Source organism: Eremothecium cymbalariae, chromosome 4, assembly GCF_000235365.1.
Source record: "Eremothecium cymbalariae DBVPG#7215 chromosome 4, complete sequence".
In the NCBI taxonomy this organism is placed as follows: Eukaryota; Fungi; Ascomycota; class Saccharomycetes; order Saccharomycetales; family Saccharomycetaceae; genus Eremothecium; species Eremothecium cymbalariae.
Genome location: NC_016452.1, coordinates 569631 through 591012, shown reverse-complemented (window position 1 = coordinate 591012; position 21382 = coordinate 569631). Strand labels below are relative to the sequence as shown.

Here is a 21382-nt window from a genome sequence, read left to right as displayed (position 1 = left end):
AAATCAGATACCGTTGTAGTCTATTGAGAAATCTTTGCGCTCACATCGAAGTTCATCTTCGAGCAACATTAATCTTTTTATCATCATGTTATAACCCATCAAGTATAAAAAAAAGGCTCAACAAGCTACTAGTCTTTTGATTATTAAAATAATGATCTTCTAATACTCTCTTCTAATATTCTGTAATTAGACATTATAATCGTGATTGAAAAGATCCAAGCATACTATACCAGTAGACCCCCTGGTTAAGTGGACAGTATGCGGATACAATCAACTTCAGAGTATTAATATGTCCCAAAATACAACTTGAAGCTAGTCCCTTGAGTAATAATCTCTTATTAGCTGAAAACTTTTCTTACAATATGTTTGAAGTAGTTTGGTCAAGAATCATTACTTGTGAAAATTTTTATATTGCAAAGAATATTCCGTTCCAGATGATTCCAGTTTTGACACTTCAAATGAGGAGGATGTTGTTTAGGGCGTCGAATCCAGGAGATTCATCGAATGAGGGCTATTCAGAACTTTTGGAATGATCAATAATGTATATGTATCTATGTTAATGTAAAGAAAGTTTTTTATTAATATACAAGTATGAATCGAACTTATAAAGATGCCAATTCTGAAAAATATTGACGTAGAATAATGGCCAACATTTCTGGAAGTTCAGAGATATCGCGAACAACCACGTAAAACTCGAAAGGAAAAGTGTCTAAATATTTCTCAACTGTCAATTGCATGGTACCAAACTCGTCTGGCACGTATTTTACTTGGCTCATATCTACAATAGATTCCTTGGAATTTATACCATCCACGATAACAAATACCAGCATAATTTTCTTTTCTCTGGCACGACGAACCAACAGCTGTATAGTAGCATGGTCTTCACATACACCATCTGATATTATGATTTGTAGTTGCCATAAATTGTTGTCCTGTGATGCACGTGCATGATCGAATATCTTTATGGATTCAGCTACCAATCTTCTAACGTCTGTCTTAGTATCCTGGAAGTCAAACCACTGAAATACCTTTGCACCAGATTCCGTACCAAATTGATTGTTAAATGAATGAAGTTCTTTTGTGTCTTCACCAAACTTAACGATGGACAAGCCCCCAGACTCTAATTGCGTTAAGGCTTTCGACACTAGACATATGCTCTGGAAAGCTAGATCAACAGATTTAGACTCGCTCATGGACTTTGAGTTATCAACAGCAATCATAATCTGATACTGACGTTTACTTGGCTTCGCTCTTCGTAGCCAAATTTTGTCCTTCCGGAACTGAGAGGCAATATATGGAATAATTCGTTTCATATTCAGTCTTTTACCTGTCTTGTAGTCGCCTCTCAGCTTAGTCATTAAGGTTGGTTCTAATATCAAACGCAACTGTTCGCTCAAAACTGCAACCAATTCGTCAGTAGCTAATTCGCTTTGCTTCCAAAGTTCACGGGATTCTTCAACAGATCTACGCGGGATGATTTCGACTATTTCGTCCTTAACTTCATTGTTGAGATTTTCGGTTAACTCATCCAAATCATTTTCTTCAATGTCCAAAGCACTGTCGACTAACATTGGATCAGCTTCTTCCCAGCTTCTTCCTTCCTGTATAAAGGAATTCTTGGTTTTTGTGGAATTTTGTTCAGTGGCATCAACGTCTTGGGGTAGCTCATTGTCTTTAGTGTCTTCATCCGCAATATCGGCTAAATCTCCCAAATCCGGCTTAGTGTCTTCTTTCACATCTTCGAAAATATCATCGATAGCTTTATCTTCATCAAATGTAGTAACTTCGTCTTTGTTTGCAGTATCCAAAGCTTGTGTTTCTAAATTTGTTTGCGCACCAGATATGTGCTCGAATTCATCCGGTTTGGTGTTGGAATTCTCCTCACTTTGTTGACTCTCGTCATTTGAAGAGGCTTTCTGGATTTCTTGATGACGTCTGTGGAATTCCTTTAACGAGTCACCCAGTTGTTTCAAGCTCTCTGTTGCCTCTTTACGTGAAGAATCATTGATTTCTTCATTCTGAGCTTTCTGGTTTTCATGTAAATCTGCAACACCACTACTACCGACATCTTCCTGTTCTTGCTCATCAGCAGCATCGGCTCCTTTACCTTTAGAGCCGGATTGTTGTTGGACAGCAGCTTCAGGATTAATATTTTCGTCGTTAACTGCATCAAAGTTTTCTACAGCCTGGATATCTTCATTTGAAGCCATTTCACCGCACTTTTCTTTCGACTTCTCTTCTAAATTGTCTTCATCCATCAAGTTATCTGAGCATTCCTCGTCATCTAACTCCTCATTCTCATTGGAATCAGCACCATCTTGATGATCTTCTTCCATGTTTTCATTTTCTAGGTTGGTATCTTCGTCATTTATTTCAATATCTTGATCAGGATCAACATGTTCTTCAACATCAGAGTCATTGTCACCTATGCGATCTTCATTTTTCTGACCTTCATCTTCTTCATCAACATCCATTTTATCATCAAATTCCTCTCCTTCGCTTTCATTTGACTCACCTTGTTCTTCACCAGAATCCAAGTTCATATCATCAGGAAGATCCATAGTTTCAACTTCTGGAACGTTCGCTCCTAATTCCTCATTTTGTTCATTTGTTACTTGATCTTCCTGTTCACCTACATCTTCTTCATTTTCGGAATCTCCGTCAGAGTTTTCCTCGGTATTTCCAATCTCTTGAGCATCTTCAATGTTCTCCTTATCTGTAGGTTTTTCTTCATTGTCTTTGTTTCCATTGCTGTCCTCCTCTTTAGAAGCTTGGACATCATCGGCAGCGGAATTATCTGGCATATTTTCGGATTCTTTTTCTTTGGAATTTTCTGGCGCTTCTTCATTCCACATCTTATCATCAAGTGCATTGGGATCATCTTCGTCTATATCATCTATCTCCTCATCCATGTCCTTTCCCTCCTCATCTCCTTCTTGCTCTTCATTATTTTCTTGATCAGATGCGTCTTCCAACTTACCTGCCATATCACCTTCCATGTCTATAGCTTCATCTTCGTTCTGATCATCATCATTTTCCTTCTGGTCATCATTTGGTTTCTGGGCATTTTCTAACAAGTCTTCATCCTCTTCAACATCATTAGAGTTGTTTTGAGCACCCTCGCCATCACCAAGGCCGGTTCCATCATGTAAATTATCATCTTTCGTTTCTTCAGATGGAGGCTCCGGAGAACAAAATCCATCCTTAGCCAAGTTATGCAACATAGAACATACAACATAGGTGGAGCGCGAAACCTTATAGTAGTTTGTCATAACATTCGATAATATTTCTGAAACCATAGCATAGTACTGGCTCACTAAAGGCATAGAATATGAAACAACGGCTGAAACCAACGTTGCCTTCTCTTCATCAAACTCTGATGCTTTTATGAATTTAACTAATTCATCTAAACGGTCGGTTATAATCAAAGAATTTGATAACCTCATAGTAGTTAACATTTGTTTGTTCACAATTGCTAACCACTTATCTGTTTCTTCAGAAACTGAATCTACCTGCAGCTCAACTAATCTTTGTATTGATAACATAATAGACGTAGATACGTCACGTAGGCGAATATCAATCTCTTCAACGGAAGAACCATAGTCTTTTTCCTCATTTGCAGTGAAATGCTGGCTTTCAATCCATGATATCACAACTTCATATACGAAAAAACAGTCCTTATCCTTGTAAGCCCGTAATTCAGATAGCAACCGATTTAGGAAAGATTCTAGTTCTGATAATAAAATTTCAGCCTCTCTACCTAATACGCAATACTTGTTTTCGAGACCTTTAAAGTCGTTGATAGAGCTGATAGCCTGTTGTAAGAAACATATATCCAGGTTATAGCTGACCCTGCTGGAAATGGATTGTAATGTATCAATTGCGAACTGTAAAATAGATGGTAACCACTTGTAGTAGTAAACTGCTAGATTAAATTTATTCTTTAGGGATATATTCTTAATGATTTTAGAACCTGAAACTTCTTCCAAATATTTCCGTAGTTTTTCTAATCTTTCACAATCAGTGACAAGTCTGAACATCGGTTCCCTTGTTTTTATTAATGAAAATATCAAATTTTCACCTATAGCCAGACCTTTTTCAATATCAGCTACTGGTATATCACCTGCAGGCGATGAAGCAGCACTTCTCAGTCTTGGTATTAAATCTAGGGTTTTGAAGAAATAAAAGTCACAGGAGAAGATTTTCGTATTTTTGAAAGATTTCACACTTGCCAATATAGATGTAACGCTACTTTGTAACTTGTGAACATCTTCCCTGAAACTTGTTTTCAAGCCAATCCGCTTCAATTCTTTCAATGTGTCGCTCAGCAATTTATACTTCTGAGTTTTCAAAGTAGCTAATAACTTCTTTTTATCCTTCGAGTATACTTTTGGAGTTTCCTCTCTCAGACGTTCAGCTTCTTTAACCAAAAGCTTTATGTATTCATAAATATCAGGGATCTCTTGCTTAGTTATATTCGCCCGATATATGATCATATTCCTTTCGACCAACTGCACATTCTTCAATGCTTTGGGTCTCGTTTCCCAAGTTGGAAGCTTTTCAACGATTAGTTTAGCCCTTTGAAGATCTAATTCTCTGGAAGACGGTATAATTGCACAGTCTAAAGAATGGAAGTCCTGGTGGGTTGAAGAAAGTCCGCTTTCAATAATCATCGAAACTTCGTTGGAAAGTGCTTCACGGTACTTCCGAACTAACTTATACAAGTTATTATGGGAACGACGAGAACTCTGCTTTAAAGCATCCACATTTACATCCTTCCAACTAGCCAAAAGAATTACCTCAGAAATATCTTTTTCTAGAGATTTCCGAACAGAAAGAACCTTTTCCTCAATAATAGATGAAAATTGCTTGAAAAACGTTACTGCATTTTGTAAAACATGCAAAACTTCAGATTTCCCTTCTGTCATGATGGAAACATGCTTTTCAAATGCCTCTACCAGCTTTATGCGTATAGAGAATTCACCATAAGTGCTTTTGCTGAAAAATAGAGTCAAAGAAGCCATCAGCCTAGAATACAGTAGTTCTTTAGAGATACCATCTTGAGGATTGAAATTGGCGATAATAATGACCTCAAATAGATGGAACCATAAATTACCAATTTTCTTTTCAAACGATTTTTCTTCAAATGTGAACAAACTGTTCCAAGTATGCAACTCCCACTTTCTCCAGTCAACGATTAAAGTTGTGATAGCCTTGATGTGGGAACTTAATGAAACGGACGAAGCGGCATATTTCTCCCATTCAGACACAAATGTATAAGTCTGCTCAATCTTCTGTAACAATCTTGCAACAGGTGTATTTACAGGATATTGTAAATACTCTTTGCAAATTCTGAATAGCTCAACCAATGTTGAGTGTTCAGGCCATTGAATCAAAAGCCCGTTTATAGAGTTTAGTAAGTTCTCAATAATATTCATAGACTTCCTCGCCTCTTGAACAGAATACCCATGATAGAAATTCACGTCAGGAGGTTCTAATGAAGCACCCAAAGATTCAACCTCCGATGCCAGCAAGTTAACTGTGGCTGTAAATGAAGTAGCATTCATCTTTTCAGATTTAAACTTATGCGAATCTTTCAACAACATACTCGTTACTTTAGAACCTTCACGTATCACCGGTGAAATATTGAAATTCGGAGAATCAGAAAATAAATCAATATAACTTTTTGCAATGTTGTAATAAAGCTCATCTAAGTTGTCATTGGAAGATAGTGTAGCTTCCTCGCTAGCATCTAAAGAGAGGACATCCTCGTAATCTGGAAACATTCTTTTGAATTCAGATTCCACATTTTCAGATTCATCCTTATATCTGAAAATATTCGCACGATCTGCATTGAGCTTCTCATCCTTCATGTGACGTAGTGTCCACCTATAATACAAAGAGTGCAAAATCTTACCCAAAATATTCAACAATTTATCATCTAATGCATGGTATCTGACCAACTTCATATAGTAAATTAAAATAGATTCGACATCTAAAGATTCGATTGTTTTACTTTTGAAAAAAGTACACAAATCTTGTAAGCAGTCACCAATAGTGTCAATATTACTGATTACGTTTAAATCAATTGCACACAATGGAGAGAGAGAAATCGGTTTATGGTCGCGAATCGTTGAATAAACAAGTAAATCATAACCAAATTTCAGTGAATAAACATATCCCGCAAATATTTCAGTCAAATCTGAATAGTACTTATAGCTTTCAGACAATCTGGACAAAAATTGTGAGGTGTTCTGCTGGAACATCACCAATTTATTAAACTCAGATGGATGGTCGGCTGCATCCAGTAATCTCTGTAAATTTTCACTATCGACAGTTGAGACCATAAACGCAGACCATTCGTCAAATAACGTGTCAATAGGGTGATTTGGTCTGAAAACTTTTGGTTTTTCGGGTCCATCATTTTCTGTAACAACATCAATCAATTTTTCAACCTCCATTTCAGAAGAACCAGTTAAAATTGTTCTAACTGTTTTCCATGTATTAATTAATCGTTCTGATTCTTGTTTGCGTTTCATGAAGTGGTCCAAAAGAACATAATCGCGAATAGCCGGATCTAATGGACTACTTGGGACATACAACTGAATTAATCCTGTGGCAAAAAGAACCCATGCTTTACCCAAAGAGTTCATTGATGGATTATCATTTACTAAAAGTATTGCAGGACTTAAAAATTTTTGGTGAATGGAAGCAAAATCCGCATCGATGCCATTGTCGACCAATCTAAAGATATCTTCCATACACAAATTATCCAGATCCGAGGATATGTGTATCTTGACGATTTTTTTGTACCAATCAACTAAAATGTCCCTGTATAACTTGCATTGATCTCCTAAGAGAAATTGGGAAGCATTAGTCATTGCCTTTATTAGAAGATTTGCATCTGATATCATTTGTGTGAGTTGACTTCCAGGAGCAGATTGCAGTGAATTTGTTTTCTCAAGTACACTTTCTAATAAAGAAGTATTAAAAAGCTCCCCTGTATGAGAAACAAAGCGATCCCCATCTTTGTTCCACGTAATGTCAAAAGTTGGTGGGAACACATAAGACTTGTTATTCAATCTGCTCAATTTCATGACAGGTATTGAAGAACTTGGTGCAATTTCAGAGACAAGATCAGAGGCGCAGCCATTATTATCACAAAATATAAATCTGAATATTGTAGTGAAGTCTTCTCTGAATTGATGATTCCTTTTAGTCAAGAAGGAATTTGAGATAGCATTTAGCTCTAAAAGTCCGCGTTCGATTTTTGAAATTACTTCATCAAAATCATGATCGTTTCCGGTTAATAAGTCATTAACCAAGCAATGGAAGATGTGATGAAGATTTCTAATTATTGGATAGGAATCGCAGAACTGCTCTTTAGTAACAGAGTCAAACTGAGCTGCAACGTTTTCGATTTTAATAAATTTGGACCATGCCTCCAAGGAAGAAGGATACCGTTTTCTAAATTCTTCCCATATCAAAGTCATGGATTTCCCTGTCTTTAAGTCTAATGAGCTCCCAAATTTGTGCGACATAGCTGAAACCTCGGTAACATTTGGAACAGTAAGCTTAGCTTCATCCGACCAAGTTATCAATAATTCCTGATATACTCGTAATCTAGTTTCATCTCTTGTTGAGGAAACCTCAAACGCACCAATCCAAATAATATAAAGTTTGAAGAGCATATTGTAGACATTTGGCAGATCGAATAATGGAATATCAGTTAAACATTGTTGCGTGAAATTATTAAGCTCTAAAAGAAGCTCAAATATACGGATTTTTGGAGGATTTTTAATCTTTCTATTGTTGTAAACAGCTGCAGATTGTTCTAAGTATGACAACTCGTGGATCTTGCCATGGGTTGACTTCTTGTTAGTGAATTGGAGAGAGTGTACAGAAAACAACAGTTTCTCCATTAACTGGTATAAGTATAAGGTTTCAGAAGATGTAGAAATTGCAGATTTTGCAAGCAGTGTATCCGAAATATAAACATTTAGTACAGGAAGCAACGTTTGATTGATTGGAAACCTAATGGCTTGGAAGTCTTCGTGATACTTATCGCTAGTAGATTGGTAAAGCTCTTTTACATTTTCTATGATATTGAATTGATTCAAGAAATCATGGTAGGCTGAAATTTTGCTTACAATATCTTTCTCTTCGAAGTCTTTGTTTGCCAAAACATTATTGTTCCACAACTCAATGAAAAATGACGAAATTAAAGGTAAAGTTGTAATAACTGAAGTCGAAATATTATTGTTAGATGATAACAAAATGTCATGCAATCTTGCAAAAGGCACAATGACAGAATTGCTATGGGAAGTATATGACTGTAATGGACGATTAAAGCAGTTATCAGATAACGAAATAGCCTTAATACCATTCTCAAGCTGCATCTTACTAGAATCCTTCAAATTATAACCGAGAAGAGATCTATCAAATTCTGACGCCCTAACTTTTAAATCGTCAACATATATTTCAATACCTCTGTTTCTCATAGCCCTCGACAGTTCCCCATATTTTGGATCAACAGTTAAAAACAGTCTGAAATTCGGATGCGGCTGTACAACTCGCGGTCTCCCATCAGAAAGACTACATTCATTAATGACTAAATTACCATTAACCTCCAGTAAGGAGTTCAACCGGTCTAGTACGGAAGGTGAACATAAGTTTGCATTGTCTAAAATGAGCCAAGAGCCACGCTCGACAGCTTTTACAAGCAATCCATCAAACCATTCAAACCTTACATTTACTTCTCTTTTTAGTGTGAGAGACAATTGTATAAAATCATTTTGAATTTCGTTTAGTTGGTGGTTATCACCCACGAAGGACATAAATTTGCTGAAATGTTCCAAAAATAGATCAAAGTTTTCTAGAGTAATGGTTCTAGTTTGTATAAACTCAAAGAGATGAAGTGCAATTTGATTGCTTTCTGTCTGAGATTCTTCAAATCTGTTTGATAGATTTATCACTAGCAGCTCTCTTAAAACAAGCGATAAGCGGTCAACGACTTCGGAGATCTTCCGGGTTAAATCAACCTGTTCATAACCACCTAACAAATCCATACTGTCGACATCACTGTTCATAGCAAACTCAACCACCTCAGAACCCAGAACATTTGCAAGGAAATGAATTAATTCAGTTTTGCCCGCATTTGAAGGTCCAACTAATATTACAGGCCAATTATGATTGAGACATCGCAAAATCGATTCATAATAGGTATAATTTGATTGCAACGGAACCAATTTATCAACATCAGAAAATTGCAGCACTTTATTTCTCTTAACAACTTCTGCATTTACTTGCAAATAATCCTGTGTAACTTGGTAATAATTGTCTCTGTTACTATAGTTCCCAAACACATTCGTAATTAGTTTATGAGCTTTTGCATGATCTAATTCGCAACGAAATCTCTGAGAGACAATCATATCTACAAAGTCAAATGCTTCAAGACTATTACAAATAGACTTGGAGTTTAATAGCCTCAACCATCTCAATGTATCTCTCAAATTAAACTCCCATGGAGCGCCGGCAGAACCCCACATCTTCCGATTCGTGACTTCGTCCTCCAAAGATGATATCACTTTAATCATTTTTTTACAGGTATCAGATGAAATATTTGGATATAAGTGCTTTGATATCAGTAATAAATCATCAGCAGTAAGTGTATCCATATAAACAACTGAGAAACGATTTATGAAAGATTTTGGTAAGCCCTTTCTTCCACCACCCTGATATTGAGGGTTTTGAGCGGCAAAAACCATAAAGTTTGGATGGCGGATGAATGATTTGTCTAATTCAGGAATATAAACCTCTCCACGATGATCTAAACAAGCATTCAAGCCTTCTAGCACTGATTGTGATGCTAGATTCATCTCATCCAACAGAACCCATTCACCCCTTTGCATGGCTCTCAAGAATGGAGCATCTCTCCAAACAAATTCACCAGTGTTTTCTCCAGGTGCATCCGAACCAAATAGATCTACCAAGTCAGTTTGCTCAGAGAGATTCATGCGAGTTAGGTTATTCCCAGTACAATCAGCCAATGCGGATATTAAACTAGTTTTACCAACACCAGGAGAACCCTCTAATAATATAGGCTTTTGAACTTGCATAGCTCTCATTACTTTCATTAAATTTTTCATAGTTGTGGGAGCGCTTAGGTTAAAGGTGGGAACGGGTGAGTTAGCAGTCGACCTCGCAACATCAAACAGTCCACACTTCAACATCTGATCGGTAACTTCAACCTTTAAGTCTGTTGAAAGATATTTGAACAAGTTATCTCCTGTCATCTCCGAGAGGAGTTCAATGCATTCCACTTTTTGACCATGTAACCTTGCCTCATTCTCTGCTAAATATGCAGTATTGTTTGTCCCCAAAGCGTCTATAAATACCATCGCAGCACCATGGACCAATGCAGCATGAGGGTCATGAACTTTCATGTACGTGCAATTTATAAATTCAACCCAAGCTAAGATATCCCTTAAAGATATCACACCATTAGTTGCATCTCTTCCTCCAAATTTGTTTCCATACCATTCAGAGAACTTGACAATGTGTTTGGTTAGAAAGCCGACAGGTTCGAGCAGTTTTGTTGAAACAATCATACTAACATCACTAAAACTTTCCATTGATGGGACCCAAATTTCAGTTAAACGATTCCTTAAAGCTGGAGAAAGTTCCCTCTTACCATAGTCTCCACCGGGGTTCATAGTTGCAAAAAATTGGAAACCATCAATGGCAGTAAGAGAGCTATCACAGCCCTTTTCAGCCAATAATAAACTTCTTTCTGGTTCCAGAACAGAATTCAATCTCTCTAGAACAGAATCATCGGCTAAGGATATCTCATCTAGTAAGAAAAATTCTCCTTTTTTCATAGCTTGAATTAGAGGTCCATCACACCATTCAAATAAGATGTTTAACTCATCTAATTGTCTCTTTATGGAATTTTGAAGGTCAGAATTTAGATCTGACTTATCCATGCTCCTGTATAGTTCTAATAATCTGTTAAGATCATGTTTTTCATCACCAAGAAGATCACTAGGTATTGCATTTCTCAATGATGTAGAAAGCTTTTCCTGTAATTCTGATCTATTTCTTACAGGTCTCTGGGCACCAATAATATCTCCAGTTTCGGTATTTTGATGAGCATTCATTGTGATTAGTTGCTTGTTCATAAACTGCGAAAGTAGTTGGCAGATGGTCGTTTTACCACAACCGGTTTCTCCTACAAGTAATACTGGCTCATTATTTTTTAAACAAGCACTCACTAAGACGCTCAATCTACGCATAGCATTTGTCCAAACAATAGGACTATTCATTTCCATCAGTCTGTCATTTTCAAAAGCTTTATAATATTTATCCATATCTAATTGGACCTTCATGACTTTTTCGATAACACTTTTCACAAGTGCTTTTTCATTTTGAGTTCTGCATCTTTCTGCTAATAGCATATAACCATTAACAGCCAACTGTTCGTATCCGACTGCTTCCCTTAAAGCCCATCTGAAAAGATCACGAAGAGTAGCAAATGAGTTCTTTTGCTCAAATAAACGATTAGCAGAACGTTGAACAGTGAGCATACAATAAACTTCAACAATTTTTCTTGCATACGATGGTGCAATTTGACATCTTTCACGTAATATAGTCTCCAGTTCATTCTGGGGGATATCATCAAAATGCAATTCTAAGAAACGGTTTCTAAAGGCTCTGGACAAAAGTTTACGACCCCCGTAAATGCCTGGGGGATTTTGAGTTGCAAACAACATGAAATCAGGGTGTGGGTGAATGACTTCTTGGGTTTCCGGAATAAATAGTTCTCTATTATCATCCAAAAGCCTATTTAAAGCTTCTAAAACATCTGATGGCGCTAGGTTCAATTCATCTAAAACAATCCAGTGACCCTTCCGTAAAGCTTCCACTAAAACACCCTCCTTAAATGACAATTTCCCAGTATCATCTGTGACATACGATCCCAAGTATTCCTGTAGATCCGTGTGTTCATGATTGTTAATTCTGACGAATTTGTGACCTGTAATATCAGCCAAGTACTTGATCATCGAAGTTTTACCAGCTGAAGTAGGACCTTGAACTAAAACTGGAAATCTCCTTCCAGAAGTAGCTCTAACCAAATTTAACATGTTCTTCTCCACAAATGGTGTTATGATGTAATGTGGTTGTTCTACAATTTGTTCTGAACCACATTCCATCCAATAGTGTCTGAATTTGACATAATTTGGGCCTGGTGAAGGCGGTGTTTGGGAGATAACAGACTTTGCGTTCTTTAATCTACCCAAGGTATATTTTTCGATTAATGGTAATAGAATTGACTCAGATTTTTGATCTAACAAAGTTAAGAAACTCATGCAAAACCCTTCATAAAGAGAACGACGCAGACCATAAATCTGAATGATATCGCATACATAAATCAATGTGCGGCTGAGAGTTCTAATACTAAAGTGAGGCTTCTGATTGGAACCATCGACAATAGAATTTGTTTCTGCCAACTTTTTTGCTTCTAGGTACAACTGAGCAATGTCATTACCAACCCATTCGTCTGAGACGCTATATCTGCCAATATACTTGTCAATTATTGAAAGTAAATCTGTTATATCACGATCTGGAGAGTGAACATATATTTCTGTAAACCTTGACCTTATTCCTGAAGGCAAATCTTTCTTTCCTACGTCAGTAGCAGGATTCATACATGCAAATATTCTAAATTCCGAGTGGGCTTTTACTGATTCTACTTCTCCCTTTTCGGATAACAGAATACTTCTTGATGCCTTTTCAGTCAACAAATCTGTTATACTTTCTAAAGTATCACTAGAAGCCAAGTTAATTTCATCCAGCAACAGCCAAGAACCATTTTTTATAGCCTTCACTAATGAGCCTTCAACAAAGTCAAATACAAACGAATTCTCAATTGACTTGGATTGTAACTCAAACTTCTTCACTGTTTCATGAAAATCTTGCCACTTGTTCAACAACTGCTTTTTTTCATTGGAATCTAGCTTTCTCCTTTTCTTCTTATTCTCCGCATCATTTGTGATTGCAGAATCCCTACTTAAGATAGATTTTGCCATTTTTACCGCTTCATTCCAAAGCTTTATTATATTTTTCCACTGATTCTTAGTAAAGCACTTATGAACCATTTGATAGAACCTCTCGTTCTTCTTCATGGAAAATGTTGCTGAAAACAACGCTTCAAAGTCTTCTAGTATAGGAATAGCCACAGTTTTACAATTTACAGGTTTGAAACCACCAAGTAAATCTCCAGCTTCTGTTTGTTGAGAGACATTGATGACTGTCAATGGTTTGTTCATTAATTTCGCAACATGCTGAACCACCGTTGTTTTACCAGTACCAGTTTCACCTACTAATAATACAGGTTCAGCCATCTGTGCTGCCACACCGATTTGCTCCATCAACCTCAACGAATGATTTGTTTTGGCAAATGATGTGATATTTACAGATTTTTTTTGAAGCCCCAACCTGGATATAGGTAACTCAGCTCTTCCTATTTTCACCAAATCAGCATCATGTTCAAATTCAGGAACATACTTCGACATGTATAGTGATACTCTGGATGATGGAATCTCCAATGATTCTCCAACAGCCGTAACCAGAAGTTGCAAAGCGCTGTTTTCGCTCACTGCACTTGCAAAACAATCTACAGCCTCTGAAAAAATATAATTGTAGATATATGACTCAATTAATTGATCATGTTTCACAACATTATGGTTAGTAAATAATGAATTTACTCTATTGCATAGCTTTACCAGATCCCTTACAGATATCACGCGAGGAACCACCCCTTTGTTTAAGGATATAAATCCAGGATTAGTGTAAATCTTTTTAACAGAATAGTAAGTTTGGATAAATTTGGGGATCATGCTCTGTAATATTGGGTATTTTTGACATAAAATAGAATGCAAATCGACATTAGATAGGTCCTGTAGATGGACAACTTCCCAACGTGCTATGCCAATTAAGTCAGGCCTATAAGATTCACCATGTTTTCTGTCCTCACTTTCATCAATCGTAATAGTCGATAATAATTGAAATCCATTGGCTGCCTTGATAAGCTCCCCACGAGATGGGATAGATAGCACATTCTTCTCTAGCAATGTTAGCAATACAGAGAGGACTTCTGTTGGTGCTTTATCAATATCCTCTATTAGAACCCACCTGCCTTCTTTAACTGCTGTCGTCAACACACCAGTTCTCCATTCAAATGTTCCGGGCCTCTCTCCAGATGTATACGTACCTAACAACAACTTAGCATCTGTTTGTTCACCCAAATGTATTTTTACCATACTATGGTGCATACCCATCATTTTTGCTAGTTCATTGATTAAAAATGTTTTACCAGAACCGCACTTGCCCAAAACCATAACTGGTTTGGATTTCTGAACATTAAATGCTAACTGAATCATAGCTTGGACAGAATTATCAGTGTGAACTAGCTCAGAGGTATACGAAGTATGGTTGGTAAAGCTATTCACTCGAGGTATTAAAACATTACAGACAGGTACAACGTGTGGTGATAAGTTTGAAACATCTGCAATGAAGTATTTACTTATACCTTTGAATTTGTTCTGTTCAGTAACGAAATCAGCAGGATGAACTTGCGGTAGTTTTGAAAAATTGGAAAATCTCTTGGCTTCATTCAGTTCCAAAAACTTGTAATCAACACCTGGACTACATTCGTACATGAACAATATAGGTTCTTCAATTGGAATATAGTTCTGTAGTAGTTTAATGTAAGCAGCCTCCGCCATGTTCAGAAGAGCAGAAATTATTTTAACGCTCAAAAACTTCCCTATTTTACTATTAACATTGCCACATTTTGAACTTAAAAGTGAGTAAATCGTTTGAGCGTTGATATAAATTTTGAATCGTGCTTTATCATGATAGATTAACCTATAGTATCCAAGTAGCACCTTGTGTAGCAGAATTTCATCTACTTGATCTGTCAGTAACAATGCATTAAAAAAGTCGCTTCTCTCCTTCAGGAAAAGTTCAGCTAAAGTTGCAATTTCAGGACATAACGTGATGGATCTCCCAAAAGCAGCAATAACATCAACAGCATCGGACGTCGAAGATACAGTGATCCACCTAGCAACTAGCTCAATGAAAATAGGCCTATAGATGAAAATAAATGGCACTGTAAATTCATCTTTCAAAGCCATTTTAGACAGTAAATCCAAATTTTCATTTGGAGTAGCATTAGGATCAAATTCAAAGAGCTGGGAAACCTTCCTTTGAGGCATCGTCAGGTTATAAAGCGAAAACCTCTCTTGGCAGGCTTCCAAGTCCAATTGAATATAATTGCTACTAGCCATTTTTAAGTAATCCTACGTTGGTGATCAAATGATTAGATTACTGCGCCAAATTGTCTATAACAGGTAGACTATAAATCAATTTCTTGTCAAGTAAAATGTATGAAGTAGTCGTAACTACTAATATTCTGAGGGTCATCGCGATGAGCATTCAAAATTTTTCAGATTCAAAATTTGAAAAGCAATTAAATCGTATCACATGATATTAATTATTGGCACATCACCTTTTAAATATTCATCGAATATGCCTCAACTAATTGATTAGATTAAAAACCAGACCCAGTATTTCCGGTATTAATGTCCTTGTTTTCATATTTTTATTGTATAACTCTAGTTTGTTCCATTTTTTTCTCCATCTCTTAATGAATTTCGAAGGGGTTTTGTTCATAATTAGTATATATATTACATACCCCTGACACTGGTATCTAAACCGTACAGCCAACACTCTCAAGTTAATAATTTAACTATATAAAGTATTAGTGTATCCAAAATTTTACAACTTCCCGTAATTAGATTTTTAAGGTCTCGTAGAGAACATTTAACATGCAGTGTCAGCGCTACTGAGAGCTGAAGAGCAACCTACACAAAGTAATTAAACTGCAGGAATTTCAAGCAAGTTGCCAGCTAGATAGAACCATTTGTTATATAACTACTGAAACCCTATATTACTCTATGCACTTGGAATCAGTAGACATAATCCAAAGAATGGATTATAAACCACGGCTTCCCCTTATCGTTTGGGATGATATATCTCGGTTATGGGAATGTGTAATACATAAACCAGTTTTACATACTGGCTCTACTGTGTCGAGGACGCTTAAAGCCATATATCACGACATAAGAAGCAAAGTCGAATAGCTCGGGTGTGATATATGCGTAACGTTAAATTACGAAGGGCACTGTCTCGACTAAATTTTCAATATGGCTGTTCTACGGCCAGTAGATATGAAAATACAACCTGCTCCATATGAAGGGCGAATTAGGGTAATTAATAAGATACTAGAGCAGTTACAGAAATACCGGCCGTTGAAAGCAGATGTTGAGAGTACTGCAGTGCATTGGGAGTATGAAGTGGCTAAAAGATCAACATCTAAACAGAGCTACAAGTTTAATGCGAATGTGTTGTTAAGAGACATCACGAAGCATAAGGGGAACCTGAATAAGCGTGGGAGGTATGAAGCACCAAAGCAGCAAATGAGTAAAGACACGGTGATGGAGAAATTGCGAGCTCTAATTTTGGATATAGAAACGCTAAAGGAGTCTGGGTATATTACTATTAAGGAGGTAACTGCTGAGCGTCAACTGGAGGAACCGGAAAACAAACGTCGAGCTTGTGCAAGATGTCTTACAAAATTTTCTGAAGATGATATTATGGTTCCTACTCGATGTCAATACCACAGTTCCAAACCGCAGTATAATAGATATACTAAGTCCTCGCAGTACATGTGTTGCGGTGAAACAGGCAACTCTGTGACGCCTTTTTCACTGGGGTGCACCACGCTGGAACACCATGTGTATAGACAGGAGACCTATGAAGATATGTCTAAGACCATCAAGTTCAAAACTACGACAGGTATTCCCGGTTCGTCTAATGTTTTGGCATTGGATTGTGAGATGGCGTATACTTCCCTTGGTTATGAGTTAATCAGGCTGACTATTGTTGACTTTTGGACAAATGAAGTATGCTTTGATGAGATAGTACAACCAATAGGAGAGATAATTGACCTAAACTCGCAATTTAGCGGTGTGCATCAAATTGATAGGGCTGTTTCACTAACTTTTCATGAAGCTCGAGATATTTTTTTGAGCCCCAAGATGATCAATGAAAACAGCATCCTAATAGGCCACGGATTAGAGAACGATTTGAACGTATTAAGAATCATACATGATAAAATTATTGATACAGCTATATTATACCCCAGCGGTAAATTTAAATCATCGTTGAAAAACTTAGCATTCCAAGAATTGAGCAGGAGAATCCAAGATGGCGAGCACGATAGTTCCGAAGATGCCATTGCCACAATGGATGTCGTGAAGCACAAACTGGGAATACCTTTAGACCGTAAGACCTGGTGATTTACAACGATTATCTACTACAATTTTCTTATTATTATTATTATTATTATTCAGTTTTGCTTTCTAGTTCCGCTATTTTCAGTTCAAGGCGGTCCTGTCTTTCCAACAACATTTGCAATAACTGTTTAAGATTTTGCAATTCGATCGCAATCATTCTATCTTCTGGTAATTCAAACTTTACGTTCTTGCTCCTTGTAGTGATTTGACTCTTACCCACCTTGAAGTTCGATATCAATTCCGAGTTCAGCTTTGTATTTTTCTTTGTAACTTTGGATAAATCTTCATCTCGTTGCAATTTATTAAGTAAATTCTGCCTGGTTGGACTCAATGTTTCTTCATTCACTGTCATTATAGACTTTCGGTCTTTAGAGGGAGAAAACCTGTTTTTAATTCTACTGAGCGACCCATCGCCACCTACCGTAGTTACACTACCAAACTTTTCTGATTCCATCTTGATAGGAGATATAGGGATTACAATGTCCGCTCCCCCGTGTAATGATTGTATTAATGATGATGTATGCTCAGGACGTTTTATAAAATGATGTCTATCTACACTTCGCGTGACATTGCTCAGATGCTCTGGAGGAATCAATCTCTTTGGAGAAGTTTGATAGCTAGACTTGGTAGGGGATAACCTAACTGCTGGTTTATCAATAACACTCAATCCGGGCTTCCTCATGGGAGAGGTGCTGAGTCTCTTGAAAACGTTTGAACCACGATTACTAGTATCTTTATTACTGATGTCGTTCAACGGTTGATCCATGGTACATGTGTACTGCTGACTTCTGCTTATCATTATGTTTTACTGTTGTTTTTGAAGATCCGAAACATGTTTTGTTTACACTTCCTTCCGCCTTTGTTTAACGGAAGGTTTGACTTGACATGTTCTGAGCAAGCAAAATAACGCCAAAAGATCGATACCTAGCTGCGGGAAGTGAGTAGTTACGGCAGCTGTCTAGTCAGAAGCAGCTGTTGCTGGCATTCGCTATTTCAAAGCTGTGGAAACGGCCGGTATTGACCTTCATTCAAATGAACCGCGCATTCTACGACTGCGGTATCAACCATAATATGCTAATTTAATGCACTTTAAATAAATACACTTGAAATCTACATAGTAAGTAAGAACAGAATAAGAGGCCTTGTGGAAGTATTTTTTGTCGGATCGAGGCAAGAGCTAACTAATGCAGTTAGTTCATACAGATCATCTACTCTACATATAGGTTACGTTCTACCGTCATTCCATTCTACTAACTATTGGTCGATTTTCTGAAGAAAACCCCCGTTTTTGTATGAGGAACTTTAGAAGAGGCAGACTAGCTGTAAGGATACCAATCCAATGCTCTTAGGCTACTGTACTCACACGCTACCGTGCTGCATATTGTGACATATGTAGTAACTAAACTGATTTCAGGTCACGTGCAGAACTTTGCCCTTTATATAATGGCAGATTACCGTTTTGGTGTTCTTGCGGCCTTCGGGCCGTTTGGACATTTGGTCAATTTGAAACAATACAGAGATGATCAGCAGTTCCCCTGCATAAGGATGAACCGTTTTACAAAGAGATTTATTAGTTTTTTTGGACTTGGACTTCAGACTTTGAAGGACATTCATTACATAGTGGTTACATATAACACGTTAAAGGGGTAATTTGAGGGGTGTTCCCATTCACTCTGTGTGTTCTTCCTTTTAGTAAGACAGGCTATGATGACTCGCGAGTTCGGATCCCGGGCGGAGCATTCATCGCCAAACGGCAGAAAGGAAATTAATATTGTTACATGTGAAAGAACACAAAGCCTATCTAAAGTTATCCAATTCAGATTAAAAACGTTGAAAAGGCCTTCATAATCCCCTCCTCAAATGCCTCTTGTTGATAAATTGGAAATGAAAAGGTAAAAAACTAAAAATAAAAAAAATAATTTGTTTCTAATACAGGGTAGAGTGGTAGTAGTAATACTGTTGTGAAGATAGCAGTAGGAAAAGAGGGGTGATGCAAGGATTATAGGTAACTTATGTTGTGATGGAATTCGTTGATGCCTGTGATCGCTTCGCCTCTGATGCACACCAAGATTATTTCTCCATCCTTGACACCCAATCTCCACATCGACTTCATCAACACAAGCTTCAACCCTGGGACAAACCCATCTCCAAGTGTAAAGTCGGGGATTTTTTCCGTGATCTTGTTTTCGTCTATCAAGGAACAAATATTTGTGCACTTGATACCGTTCAAAGTCAAGTCGCACACAGACACACAGCATGGGATGATTAGGCCATCAAGAAGCACCGGGTCCCGGTAATTGTTGAGGTCGACGTGGGAACGATGGAAGATGCCAGAAAACACCGATATAAACTTCTCCGCTGGTTCCGATCTGATGTTGACATGGATGGTCTTTTTACGCTTATTAAAGAACATAATACAATCCATCGAACTTATCTGGAAGATAAGATCCCTGGGGGGGTCGTTCAGATACGGTCTCGTGTACGTGCATATATGCCAATCGCTCCCCAGCTTCGGCTTCTTGCACGGAGGTTGAGGGGTCGCAGAGGGCGGGCTGCTCGATTCGCGCTGAGCCTCATGCAACCGTTGCACGTTCTGCGGCGGTTGCAGTTGCTGTTTGTTTGCAGCAGCCGCATCCGCAGCACCACCACTTGGGCTCCTCGCGGCCACCGGACAGGCAAAGTTATTATGAGAAGCCGTCAGCTTCAACGTCAAATCGACGCCTTTACTGCTCAGGTCCTTGAGCAGCATCGTTATAATCTCGCGTTTGTAAAATGGATCGTATTTTATCTCGCACTTGAACAACTTCTGCTCCAGGTTCAGAAACCGATAATACCTGCATTCCTTGATCAACGAATTACGTTTCTTGTCATCCATTGTGATCTCCGCACCATTGAGCAACGCCAGAATGTCCTTGAAAAGAGCCGGCGACCGGGGCACATACGGCGGCGACTGCGGCGGCGGCCTGATCAACTTCCTGGACAAAAACACCTGTTCCAAATCAGAATAGAGCGCATCGACCGCAATATCAAAATAGTTGGGCGAGTTGCCCTGCGTGTTGCATATGTTTTTGGGGACCTTGAACGACTTCCCCCCGATACATGTGTAATAGTAATCCGAGTTTTTCAACAAGTTTCGTAACCGGGGCAGGTTATAGTACATCGCGTCCGCAAACAGCATCGTATACTGATACTCATCCTTGATCGTAATGCAATACCCCTGCAAATGGTTGTAGATCAGCTCAAAAATCTCCGGCGACCGATCAATAAATAAAATCTCCTGCCCACTCTCCCCAGAAAACGACCCCCGACTAATCGTCAGCGGCGGTGACATCACCCCATTGCCAGCACCACCGCCCGCCGCACCAGCAGCATCCTCCTGCCCCAGAACTCCTGACCCATTGACCGCTCCCCCACCCTTCCCATGCCGCTCCGCATTCTTCCTCGTAAAGTAATTCGTGAAGTACGAAGGCGAGTCCGAAGACAAAGAAGCCCCACTAAGCCGAAACAACTTGTGCCCTATCTGAATAAGATACATGTTCTCATGAGGAAGCACCTCCGGCAAGTCAATCGAAAAGTGCTCCCCGTTACCAGACATTACAACCAACACAATAAAACAAAAACAAAACTTTTAAAATAAAACTAATAAAAAATTCACTCTATTATTATTATTCCGTTCCACACTATGTATCAACCTTCCAAAGTGCACGCTCGGTTCCCACCTCTGCCAATCAAAACACCCTTCTTCTTTTGTTTATTCCAATAAATTACTAAAGCAGCGACAACACAACAACAACCAACCGAAACACGTTCTAAAAGATCAACCTGTATTCTGCAACAATCTCTCGAACGCCTTTTTTCCTCTGCTCTTCTCCCAATGAATACGCTGCAATTGAAAGACAATTCTTAAATTTGTCTGACGGAAGAAAAAATATCCGCTATAATATGCGTTTTTTTTGTCTGCA

At 38.0% G+C, this 21382-nt stretch overlaps 4 protein-coding genes across 4 annotated transcripts; 1 reads left to right on the top strand and 3 right to left on the bottom strand.

Annotated features, from left to right (window-relative positions):
• Window positions 1-602: 602 nt before the first annotated feature.
• On the bottom strand, window positions 603-15350 carry REA1 (AAA family ATPase midasin; the record flags this gene model as incomplete). The annotated part of the gene is made up of 1 exon (XM_003646106.1): window positions 603-15350. One exon carries the CDS (start codon window positions 15348-15350, stop codon window positions 603-605), a length of 14748 nt encoding a protein of 4915 aa, XP_003646154.1.
• A 918-nt stretch (window positions 15351-16268) lies between these two features.
• REX3 (RNA exonuclease) lies at window positions 16269-17423 on the top strand (the record flags this gene model as incomplete). Its single annotated transcript, XM_003646105.1, has 1 exon — window positions 16269-17423. One exon carries the CDS (start codon window positions 16269-16271, stop codon window positions 17421-17423), a length of 1155 nt encoding a protein of 384 aa, XP_003646153.1.
• Window positions 17424-17469: 46 nt separating this feature from the next.
• On the bottom strand, window positions 17470-18219 carry FIN1 (Fin1p; the record flags this gene model as incomplete). Its single annotated transcript, XM_003646104.1, has 1 exon — window positions 17470-18219. One exon carries the CDS (start codon window positions 18217-18219, stop codon window positions 17470-17472), a length of 750 nt encoding a protein of 249 aa, XP_003646152.1.
• A 1200-nt stretch (window positions 18220-19419) lies between these two features.
• On the bottom strand, window positions 19420-21015 carry Ecym_4270 (uncharacterized protein; the record flags this gene model as incomplete). Its single annotated transcript, XM_003646103.1, has 1 exon — window positions 19420-21015. One exon carries the CDS (start codon window positions 21013-21015, stop codon window positions 19420-19422), a length of 1596 nt encoding a protein of 531 aa, XP_003646151.1.
• Window positions 21016-21382: the final 367 nt, after the last annotated feature.